At 41.5% G+C, this 12,605-nt stretch overlaps 1 protein-coding gene across 3 annotated transcripts in view; it reads right to left on the bottom strand.

Moving 5' to 3' along the window:
* The window catches only part of vcla (vinculin a), a 94,178-nt gene that overhangs the window by 6,620 nt on the left and 74,953 nt on the right, over nt 1-12,605 (bottom strand). Inside the window, exons 12-19 of one of the 3 annotated variants that reach the window (XM_060926113.1) lie at nt 12,304-12,503; nt 11,708-11,836; nt 11,337-11,486; nt 8,428-8,536; nt 5,286-5,588; nt 5,060-5,184; nt 4,765-4,950; nt 424-615 (exon numbers count right to left, since the gene is read on the bottom strand). In XM_060926113.1, the coding sequence (XP_060782096.1) occupies nt 424-615; nt 4,765-4,950; nt 5,060-5,184; nt 5,286-5,588; nt 8,428-8,536; nt 11,337-11,486; nt 11,708-11,836; nt 12,304-12,503 (1,394 nt within the window). Of the gene's footprint in view, nt 1-351; nt 616-4,764; nt 4,951-5,059; nt 5,185-5,285; nt 5,589-8,427; nt 8,537-11,336; nt 11,487-11,707; nt 11,837-12,303; nt 12,504-12,605 lie in introns of those variants that run through there. The other 2 variants (XM_060926112.1, XM_060926111.1) reach the window with 2 other exon arrangements.

The raw sequence follows: 12,605 nt of genomic DNA, 5'->3' as shown, positions 1-12,605 counted from the left end.
GTTAATTTAGTTGGTTAGAATAAAAGAACGTGAAAAAAAAAAACAGGCAGGTGTCATGACTTCATCGCATCGTGACCCTGAAGTCATTGGGAAACTGTCATCGTTGGTTTCACATGTTGGCGAAAGCTGAGTGACTGACAGCACAGACTGAGTGAACGGCTCCTCTGTCAAACCAGTCCAGAGGCGTGACAAGCAAAAGAAAAAAAAAAAGCAGCGATGGACTTGTCAAGCCAGTATCAGTTTATCAAAGAAATGCACAACAAACTCGCCATTCAGAGAACTGTCATAGGCAACTGGAGCAGCAATAAGATTACACTGGACCCAAATGTGATGCAGCAGCAGCAGCTGGTTTGAAAGTTCCCACAGTCACATCTGGATGCAGAAGAGATGCTGCAGCCCCTCAGGGCTCGGAAGCACAAGTACCTTACTGGACCACTTGCGAGCTTCCTGGTGCAAGGACTGGGCAGCAGCCAGAATGGGCTGGTTAACGGGCTGATTGGACGGCATTAAGAGCAGTTCAGGCTCGTAATCATCCTCGTTGTCTGTGAACTCGTCCTCATCGTCTATATCTACGTCCGCCGCAGCGGTCACAAAACGCTCGTCTGTCGCTTCGGGCTGGGGGAGGGGAGGAGGAGGAGGAGGAGGAGGAGGGAAAGAGGGATAGCAGTGTGGAGAAAGGAGGAGAGAGTTAGTATGAGAGGCACTGAATGGAGATCAATTGAATAGGAGAGGAGAAAGGAGGAGAAGAGAGGGAGACATGGGCTTTAGGGACAAGAAGGTAGAAGCAGCATTGTGGTCCTGTTGGAGAAGCTGGCAGGAATGTTACTGCACACAGATTGCTCTCAAATCAGGCTGAAGCACTCAAGGGTTTTCAAGTCTCATGTATAAAAACTGACCTTCCAAAGAATTCAAGTATGTTTTTCCTTCTGCTCTTTTTTTTGTAAAAACAATTAAGGAAAATTCAATACATTTATATTTTAAACACTCTATATAGTACGTTAGTGAAATAATTGGCATTTTAAAAAAAATTGCTCTCCAGCATGCTAATAGATGAACATCTCCCTTTTTTTATCTTCTCCAGCTACCAGATATTGGACACGTCTCCTTCTTCACTGCAGACTGACCCGAGCAGTAGCATGGTGCAAAAGTGTACTTTTTTTTTTGTACCACCAGCCAAATAAAAAAAAAAGCAAATACAAAACCAATTCTGCACCTGGGGAATAAGATTTGTCCAGAACCATTCATGAAATTGTTTAACCTCCAACAAAATTTCAATATAATATCCAATATAGCGACTCCACTGTGCCTTTGTTGTCTGAACGTCTACGGACACCCAGCCCAGTCAGACAGAGGGAATAGGAGCAGAAGTGAAGAAGTAAAATAAAAAAAAAAAACACCCAGAAACAAACGTACACTCAACTCTTAATTTTATATTGCTCAATAAAGATTCATGCACATCAGCTCTTTTTGTAGAAATGTGAGCTCACATTCCATACTAATATCAGAAATACATCTTCGTTTGTCCACTGAGGATAAAATATGAAAACAAGATGAATATAAATAATTAAAACATGGCCCAAAGCTGGAAATATTTCCTGGCCAATGCTGGAAATAAAACGGTTATTATGGTAACAAAAGGTTAGACATTAATATGTTCATTAAAGGCAAGCAAACACTTTATGGAGATGACAGTTTCCATGTCTTCACTGAAATTGGAATGATCTGAAAGATTTTCCCAATTTCAGGGTTATAAATCAAATAAAGAAAGGACTTCGATTTGATCCAATCGTGTCTCTGAGTCAGTGTGAAATTCAAGCATGTCTAGATCGCTTTCTGGCATGTGCAGTACTGTATGCCTTCAAATGTCAACATTAAACATTCAAATAATATTGGCTGGCTTTTTTTTGTGGTATATCAGATATATTCCACTCACCTAGCATGATACTGAACGAGTCGAAGACAAGTAGCTGAATGGAATATATCTGATAGACCATGAAAAAAAGCCATTATTATTATTATTATTATTATTACTACAACCCCGATTCCAAAAAAGTTGGGACAAAGTACAAACTGTAAATAAAAACAGAATGCAATGATGTGGAAGTTTCAAAATTCCATATTTTATTCAGAATAGAACATAGATGACATATCAAATGTTTAAACTGAGAAAATGTATCATTTAAAGAGAAAAATTAGGTGATTTTAAATTTCATGACAACAACACATCTCAAAAAAGTTGGGACAAGGCCATGTTTACCACTGTGAGACATCCCCTTTTCTCTTTACAACAGTCTGTAAACGTCTGGGGACTGAGGAGACAAGTTGCTCAAGTTTAGGGATAGGAATGTTAACCCATTCTTGTCTAATGTAGGATTCTAGTTGCTCAACTGTCTTAGGTCTTTTTTGTCGTATCTTCCGTTTTATGATGCGCCAAATGTTTTCTATGGGTGAAAGATCTGGACTGCAGGCTGGCCAGTTCAGTACCCGGACCCTTCTTCTACGCAGCCATGATGCTGTAATTGGTGCAGTATGTGGTTTGGCATTGTCATGTTGGAAAATGCAAGGTCTTCCCTGAAAGAGACGTCGTCTGGATGGGAGCATATGTTGCTCTAGAACCTGGATATACCTTTCAGCACTGATGGTGTCTTTCCAGATGTGTAAGCTGCCCATGCCACACGCACTAATGCAACCCCATACCATCAGAGATGCAGGCTTCTGAACTGAGCGCCGATAACAACTTGGGTCGTCCTTCTCCTCTTTAGTCCGAATGACACGGCGTCCCTGATTTCCATAAAGAACTTCACATTTTGATTCGTCTGACCACAGAACAGTTTTCCACTTTGCCACAGTCCATTTTAAATGAGCCTTGGCCCAGAGAAGACGTCTGCGCTTCTGGATCATGTTTAGATACGGCTTCTTCTTTGAACTATAGAGTTTTAGCTGGCAACGGCAGATGGCACGGTGAATTGTGTTCACAGATAATGTTCTCTGGAAATATTCCTGAGCCCATTTTGTGATTTCCAATACAGAAGCATGCCTGTATGTGATGCAGTGCCGTCTAAGGGCCCGAAGATCACGGGCACCCAGTATGGTTTTCCGGCCTTGACCCTTATGCACAGAGATTCTTCCAGATTCTCTGAATCTTTTGATGATATTATGCACTGTAGATGATGATGTGTTCAAACTCTTTGCAATTTTACACTGTCGAACTCCTTTCTGATATCTCATCTCATCTCATTATCTCTAGCCGCTTTATCTTTCTACAGGGTCGCAGGCAAGCTGGAGCCTATCCCAGCTGACTACAGGCAAAAGGCGGGGTACACCCTGGACAAGTCGCCAGGTCATCACAGGGCTGACACACAGACACAGACAACCATTCACACTCACATTCACACCTACGGTCAATTTAGAGTCACCAGTTAACCTAACCTGCATGTCTTTGGACTGTGGGGGAAACCGGAGCACCCGGAGGAAACCCATGTGCACACGGGGAGAACACGCAAACTCTGCACAGAAAGGCCCTCGCCGGCCACGGGGCTCGAACCCGGACCTTCTTGCTGTGAGGCGACAGCGCTAACCACTACACCACCGTGCCGCCCCCTTTCTGATATTGCTCCACTATTTGTCGGCGCAGAATTAGGGGGATTGGTGATCCTCTTCCCATCTTTACTTCTGAGAGCCGCTGCCATTCCAAGATACTCTTTTTATACCCAGTCATGTTAATGACCTATTGCCAGTTGACCTAATGAGTTGCAATTTGGTCCTCCAGCTGTTCCTTTTTTGTACCTTTAACTTTTCCAGCCTCTTATTGCCCCTGTCCCAACTTTTTTGAGATGTGTTGCTGTCATGAAATTTCAAATGAGCCAATATTTGGCATGAAATTTCAAAATGTCTCACTTTCGACATTTGATATGTTGTCTATGTTCTATTGTGAATACAATATCAGTTTTTGAGATTTGTAAATTATTGCATTCCGTTTTTATTTACAATTTGTACTTTGTCCCAACTTTTTGGGAATCAGGGTTGTATTATACATACACATTCCTTTCAACCATGAGTTGGCCTAGTGGTTAGCGTGTCTGCCTCTCGACCGGGTGATTGTGAGTTCTACTCGCGGTCGGGTCATACCAAAGACCATCATAAAAATGGTACCTACTGCCGTCTGGCAAGGCACGCTGCAATACAGATGCGAGTGGGGAGTCAAACTCTCGCAGTTACCAGAGGACTAGCCCCTCACTGTAACCCTAGCTATGTGAGAGGCTGAGGGCTACGGAAATGGAGATCGGAGCTGCCACATGGCGTCGGAAAGACTCTGATTTGACATTCCTTTCAGGTGCTCAACGCGTCTTTCTCAAAATCTTCCATATTTAACGAAGCAAACCTGGCGGCCATGTTTGTTTACAAATTGTCACAGTTGCTCGCTAGTGCGGAAGTTTTATGTCTCTGACGTGTGACGTCGTGTTGTCTTGACAACCATGCAATATCGCAAACCATATTCAACGCTCATTTTCCGTTGGGTAGAGTGACGTAATACACGTAGGATAAGCGATATGCTAGCAATATTACATGCTATCAAACCAAATGAATGAAACCCGCTAGAAGGGAATAGAACACACGTTTTTATTCCATGGAAAAAAGTGCCCTGTATGTATAATAATTCATTTTGTCGTTTCCTCAAGCTACATTTTACAGCAGGACTCGGTCCTGTTTAAAACCAAACAGAAACCACAAGCATGCTACTAAAGTGACACACATTAGACTCACCTTACTAGACCACTTGCGGGCTTCATCGTGTAATTGCCTGGCGGCCACCATCATCGGCTCGCTCACCATCTCCCCGGCCTTCTGCTCAGGGAACTCCTCGTCTTTCTCCTCAGGAGGAGGAGGTCTGGGGGGAGGAACCTCTCCCTCTGGGAGTGGTGGTTTAGGAGGAGCCTGTTCATCATTTACCTGACACACAGGACAGAAATGCCGTTTGAGCTAAATATCATTTTGCGACCTTCAGAAAATCCATGCAACATTAATGACTTGGAGGACATGGCAACGCTTCAGCACTGACATGCAGCTGATCCAGGTCTGGAGGAGGAGGAGGGAAGTCAGGTTCCTGAGGCTGGAAAGCTTCTCTGACTTTCCCAACAGCAGACAGAATCCTGTACGCCGAGTCCAGAAAGCTTTTTTGAAGACCTGCGCAAGAGAAACAGGACATTTTATTTGACTTAGAAACCAAAAGTAGATTAAAGAAACATGCTCCATCAAGCTTCTAATAAAAAACCCATCCTCATCACCTGGATTCTGGATGTTTCCTGCGACAGCCTTGGCATCCATAACCATGGGCGAAATAGTTCTGCTCAGTTCGTCTGACGCTGCTTTCACCATCTCTCTGAATTTAGGATCTTCAGAGTTCTCCACTTCTCTCTTTGCCACCAGGAGAATCCGGTTAGCCCGCCTGGCAATGCTAGTGGCTCCAGCTACCAACATCTGGGGCTGAACGTTCGCCATAGCCACACGGCACTTATCAATGTCTTTTTTGATGGCTTCTTCTGAGGCATCCAGGAGGGATTTAGTGTCAATAGCTTCATCTACCAAACCTGCCACAGGGCAGAAGGAAGACGGTTCAATCTCCAATACAATGGATGTGATTTTACTCAACTAACGCCTACTGGAGTCTGTATGCCGTGCATTATAGGGGTGGACTATATAACAAAAATCACAACTCTTGAAAACATTTCTACAATACACGATATGAATCACAATACAGGTTAGCTAACGGCATGCCAGCAAATTAGTAGTGTTTAAAAAAGTAATAATTGTTTGTCCTCTTTATATAATGTCTACAAAAATATGTGTATTTTTCTTTTTATGTAAAAATTATTTTGCTGAAAAAAAAAATAACAAAATATATTTATAATGAAAAGGAGAAAAAAAATTGTACAAAATTTTAACATAATATAAGTGGCTTCCAATCTGTAATTAATTATTTTTAAAAATTAATATTTTAATAAAAAGATATCATGATATATTATATGGACACGAGTGCTTTACTGGGGAATACACCACTCGTATTTTTCATACGAGCTACATGCAGGACATGGAGAAGCAAAACTGTGACCTAACTCTCTATATGTCACTCATGGGGAAATCGATGAACTGTTTAATAAATTTGGGTACTTTTTGTTTGTGAATATGTCAATATAATAAAAAGAAAATCACACGCTGGCTTGAAGGCATTAAGTTTATCTTCTCGTGTTGAAAAACTCACATTTTTCATATGAAATACATCGCGGATCTGAGTGACATATTTAAATAATATTGGCTGGCTTTTTTCGTGGTATATCAGATATATTCCATTCAGCTAGCATGATATTAAACTCGTCAAGTTCAATATCATGCTAGCTGAATGGAATCTGATATACCATGAAAAAAAGCCAGCCAATATTACTATTATTATACGTACACACTCTCTTTTCCAGTTTTTCGATTTCCATTGGTATGTTTTTCTCTTGTATGTAAATATGCATGAAGAATATCTAATGAAGTTTCAGTAGCCTTTCAGGTGTTCAATGTGTCTTTCTCTTTCCTGGCGAACATAGAAATGCTTCTGCACATGTGCAGCGGAAAACTCTCTCACTGAATATTCGCATGAGCTCCAATGTGTGATGTAATGTTGTCTTGACAACATGCACTATCATAAACCATATTCAACGCTCATTCTCCACTGGGTACAGTGACATAATAGACGTAGGATAAGCGATATGATAACAATATTGCATGCTGTCAAACCAAATGAATGGAACCCACTAGAAGGGAATAGAACACACGTTTTCATTCCATCGAAAAAGTGTCATTATGTATAATAATTCCCGATATTTCATTCCGATGACGTCACTCCCAGTGTTTTCCTGCTGACTAGACGTGCATTGCCAAAATGGCGAACCGGTTCAAAATTAAAATTCTTTTGATTAACTTGCGGGGGGTTTTTTTGTGTGTGTGTGTGTGTGTGTGGATGTGTCCATATAATATAAAGAACATTACACGGTGGCACGGAGATATGCAGTTTATCTTCTCATGTTGAAAATATACATAGTTCACCACTCAAAGATAAATTTCATATCTTTGCACCAGGTGTAATATCCTCTATATACATGATATCTCAGAAAAAGCATATTGTGACATAATTTATCAGGATTTTGGTATCATCATATTATCCAGCCCTAGTACATTATACACTCTCAGAAATAAAGGTACCAAACTGTACTTTTCCTTGTTGCTGGGGTGGGACCACCACAGAGACATGTTTTGTAGGAAGGTGCATGCTGTGTAGCTTTAATTAGCTTTTAGAGCAAACTTGAAAGATGTTTGAGGGGTCCTTAACGAAGAAGAAAAAGAAGAAAAAGAAGAAGAAGAAGTTTATCGTCATTATAATGTGTGCAACAAAATTTCATTTGGCAAAACTGCTATATTAAATGTAATTTTTTTAAGGTTTAATATATTCATGGTTCCAGGTAAGAGAGCTAGATTAAAGGTACAGACGATGTACACTTCATGGTACCAGCCCAGTGACAAAGAAAGGTTTGTAACTCCATCCATCCATTATCTGTAGCCGCTTATCCTGTACAGGGTCGCAGGCAAGCTGGAGCCTATCCCAGCTGACTACGAACAAAAGGCGGGGTACACCCTGGACAAGTCGCCAGGTCATCACAGGGCTGACACATAGACACAGACAACCATTCACACTCACATTCACACCTACGCTCAATTTAGAGTCACCAGTTAACCTAACCTGCATGTCTTTGGACTGTGGGGGAAACTGGAGCACCCGGAGGAAACCCACACGGACACGCGGAGAACATGCAAACTCCGCACAGAAAGGCCCCCTGTTGGTCACTGGGCTCGAACCCGAACCTTCTTGCTGTGAGGTGACAGTACTCACTACACCACCGTGCTGCCCAAGAGCATGCTCTCACATTCTATTTATGCATAGTCTATTATTAACTATAATACATAGTTTATAACATGTAGTATACCTGTAGTACTACCATAGAAAATAGCTGGCTTAAAAAAAAGTATTTAAAAAAAAGACTCAAAAAGTGGAAGTTAAACTCTACCTTTCCTTGTCACTGGAATGGTATCCTCAAGTATACATCTTTTATACTATTACTAAATATCTTTTACCTAGAAAAGTGCATGTAGTGTAACTTTAAAGCTTTACTTTAAAAACCAATTACAGTTTGTTCATCTAACTTTAATCATTACATTAGAAAGATGCACTATATCCAGATTTCCAGGTGAAAGATGCATGTTAAAGAAAAGGGTCCTGCCGCAGCAACAAGGAACAGTACCGTTTAGCTTTCTTTATAACTGAGAGTGCATATTAAACTGTAAGCAATACATTATATTTATAATAAACAAAGCAAACATTTGGCATACCAGTCATTTTTTCAATATTGTCAATCCACTGGTTTTTCATGGTCTCAAAATGTTCGTAAGCTGCCTGGTTGCCAGGGTTCTTGAGCAAAATGCGTGCAGCAGAAGTAACCTGTACAGGACAATGAACAATTCCAAACAAAAGTCCAGTTTACATCAGATACAACAAAAACTGCGATCAGCAAAAGTCCTCATAATTAGATTCAAGATTCAAGATTGCTTTATTGTCGTTGTGTAAGATACACAACGCGATTCAGTGCGCTGCCTTACGAAACGGTCCTCAGATATACGGTATACCTAAAAGATTCAAGATTTACATAAAAGATACAAGATTTACAAGGGTTTACAAACATGAAAGATATACTAATGTACAGACATAACATTCACTGAGCACTTGTGAAGGATATTGCACTTGGCAATAGATATTGCACAATAGAAGGAAAGAAGGATGTTGCACAAAAATAGATATTGTGGTAACAGATATCGCACAATAGAAGGATATTGCACTTGGTAATAGATAAATAACCACAAGTATAAATATTGCACAAAATGTGGGTAGATTGACGTTATTGATTGTGGTCTGTGTGTGACTTCAGAGCAGAGCTCAGTGTGGTGACAGAGAGACAGTGTGGGAAATAAGGAATTTTCAGCGGACTGTCACAGGACAGACAAGTCTGAAATGTTGTCTGTCCGTCCAAATTTCAGCCTGTCTGAGTGATGGGCCAAAAGCCCAGAACAACGTGGCCGGGGGTCCAGGGTGAAGGACTTTCGATGCCTGGAGATGGCTTCTCAGCTATTTTCAGGGACATTTTTGTGATCTTCAAAGGCCAAATAACACAAGACAATAGTTGCTAATTACACTACAAACTGAATATAACTTACAAAAAATGTCAGAAGATTCAAGAAAAACGTGCTTAAAGTTACACCCAAGAAAACAGTAGTACACACAGATCAGTTCCATGTCTAGAACAAAGTATGGGGGGCAAGGATGTTCCAGATGGTTACAACTTACTGGTACTCGTATAGGTACTATAATAACACTCATGAAACATTACATCAACAATGACTTTTTTATACTATGTTTATAATAAGTCTATAAGAAATTTAGTGATTAACAACACAACTATTCTTACATAGAGTTAAAATTTTGAGTCTGAGATTCCAAGTAGGCGGCAAGGTGGTGTAGTGGTTAGCGCTGTCGCCTCACAGCAAGAAGGTCCGGGTTCGAGCCCCGTGGCCGGCGAGGGCCTTTCTGTGTGGAGTTTGCATGTTCTTCCCGTGTCCGCGTGGGTTTCCTCCGGGTGCTCCGGTTTCCCCCACAGTCCAAAGATATGCAGGTTAGGTTAACTGGTGACTCTAAATTGACCGTAGGTGTGAGTGTGAATGGTTGTCTGTGTCTATGTGTCAGCCCTGTGATGACCTGGCGACTTGTCCAGGGTGTACCCCGCCTTTCGCCCGTAGTCAGCTGGGATAGGCTCCAGCTTGCCTGCGACCCTGTAGAACAGGATAAAGCGGCTAGAGATAATGAGATGAGATGAGATTCCAAGTAACCTTGAAATAAAATGACTTTTAAAATGGCTCAAAACTAGACATGGTAATATCATTTGGCATTCAGACTAAAATCTGCCGGACTAGAACTTAGAAAATAGAAGAAAACACAGTGAAAGAGAAACCAATCGAAACTGAAAGAGTGGAAGTGATTATCACGTTGTTACTACGTGAATAGTCTTTTATGAACGCGTAAATGGGAGCTCAGCGCTCCGACTCTGGTGTGACTGAGTAAGGTGACAAGTTTTATGTTTCATCTAATTAAGGTCATTTAAAAAATATAATATTATTTGGCAGTGGGCGCATAGGAAAGTGTAAAGTATAAAGTTTCTGTCAATATGTTTATCATGCTTGTATGATAAAAACTCGAAGATCCATGACCTACTCATTCTAAACCTGACGAGCTTCACCGGAGAAGCTCTCGACCCCAGAGGGTTAAAATACGATGGAAAAAAACACTTTGTCAGAGTCCAAAACCTGTAGTAGTCTATTTTCTTTTAATGTTAGTTGTATACCTACCCAGCTGATAACAGTGTTGCGTGGTGTCAGGCCAGAATGCACTCCTACTCGCTGATGAGAGGCGACTTGTCATTCATCGAGAGCATTCGCAATCGGCCAATCACAGGCCGTGTTACGACATAATGTATTCGCCCAGTGTAACATTTGGAAGAAAATTAGAAGTAGATTAGACCCATATCTTTACAATTTTTCATCGGTCATCTGGTTTGATGCTTTTGAAATACAGATGGACACATTCGAATTATTTTTTATCGGCCATCCGGTCCAATGCTTTTGAAATACATAGGAAGAAATGTGAAAATTACTAGTCAGTGTCTGCAGGTCCGGCTTTATTTCCCACACTGCATAGATGTGATAAATAGCGAATACAGTAGTTAGAAATAACCCACAATTACAACTGTTTTTTTTCCCCTGATACGCTTGCATCAGCACCATGCTCAAAAGCATGCCACTAGTAGGTCAGTCAGTGTCACTGCTGTGCTGAGAAATAATATCTGGTCCTATGTTGATCCCTTGCCATTAGTGGACGGGTGGACGGCAACAGATGGGCTACAGATAATGAGGATTCATGTAATAGGACGCCTACAATGTACACCTCCCTATATGCTCAGTTAACCTGATAAAATGGCCAGTGAGTGTAGCAACTGTGTGTATAAATGAGTTACAAAATATAAATCAAGTTACAAAATCCCGAATCTCAGTCTCAGCTGGCCAATGGTCAAATATCAAATCCGTCACTCTTGCCAATATACACAGGAGCAGAATGTAATGTTCACACACACACACACACACACACACACACACACACACACACACACTGTCCCAGAGGTGACCCTTATACATACCTGAGGTGTTAACTCCCTGGCTGACTTCACTGTAGCCTGGATCCCTTCTACTGTGCTCTTATTGGCTGTCCCTACAGCAGCAGCTTTCTCTGCTGTGGCCCCCAGCCTGTTAGCATGGTTCTCAAAATTAGAGGCTCTTTCTTCAAAGACCTGTGTAAGAAAGAAAGAAAGAAAGAAAGAAAGAAAGAAAGAAAGAAAGAAAGAAAGAAAGAAAGAAAGAAAGACACTATGTATGCTACGTACCATGCCAATTTGGAGCCATCCAGTATTGAGCTCCAGTATTGAGCAATAGATCAATAATAATAATTAAAAAAAAACATATAAACTCTTTAGTGCCTTATATCTATGTAGGTAATGTGCGGTTCACACACCTCATCCCGGTTGGGGGCCTCAGGTGGAGCCGTAGCTGCCACAGCCAGAAGCTTGATGGGAGTCGTAGTATCACTAAATACATCAGAAACCTCCTGAGTCATTGCCTCCTGCATCTTGGCTTTCAAATCCTGAAAACAGAATAATGTTCGAAATTAAATAAATCAGTAATGTACAGAATATGATACGATTAAAAATATATTTTAAAAAATACTAGGTAATAAGAAGAATTAGGTCATAACAGTGCATAATAGGTGCCAGAAGATGGCGCTGCTCAATCACACACAAGGAGTTTTTATTGCCGCTGTCCCTCAGGCTTGCTCATGAAGAATCTAAATCTACAAGCAGGTTTCTGTAAAGCTGCTTCCTGTCAAAGTCTGCTGTTAAAAGTGCTCTCGAAATAAAAATGAAGTGAACTGAACTCAGTCAGGCATTCAGAGTGCTCCACTAGTGACTGGCCTTACTGTACTGTTGTAGATTGTAATCAGCTTTACTGTACTGTACGGCACAGCAGAATTTATTCATGTAGCACATGGAACTGCAGCGATGGTTCACTCAAACAATTACTGAAGGGCAATGCTGCCTTTGTTCCTCTTACTTTAAGAGCATCAAGCAGCTGAGCAGCTACAGCGCGACCCTGAGGACTTTCTCCCTCTCCCCGAGCAGCCAGGTCACTCAGCTGCAGCATCAGCTGCTCGGCACGCTCACACTTCGCCAGCAGCTCCTGCCTGTACGGCCCGGGCAGAGAGTTCGCCAGCCTGCGGCCTTCTGCTATCAGCCCACGAATTGCAGCCTGGCCTAAACACAGATAGGCAGAGCGAGACAGTGACAGACAGACAGAGAGACAGAGATAGACCGGAATACAGACAGGAAGAGACAGAGACAAAAAAAAAGATGCAG

This window comes from Neoarius graeffei, chromosome 7 (assembly GCF_027579695.1).
Source record: "Neoarius graeffei isolate fNeoGra1 chromosome 7, fNeoGra1.pri, whole genome shotgun sequence".
NCBI classification, from domain to species: domain Eukaryota; kingdom Metazoa; phylum Chordata; class Actinopteri; order Siluriformes; family Ariidae; genus Neoarius; species Neoarius graeffei.
This window is presented reverse-complemented; position numbering and strand designations above follow the sequence as displayed.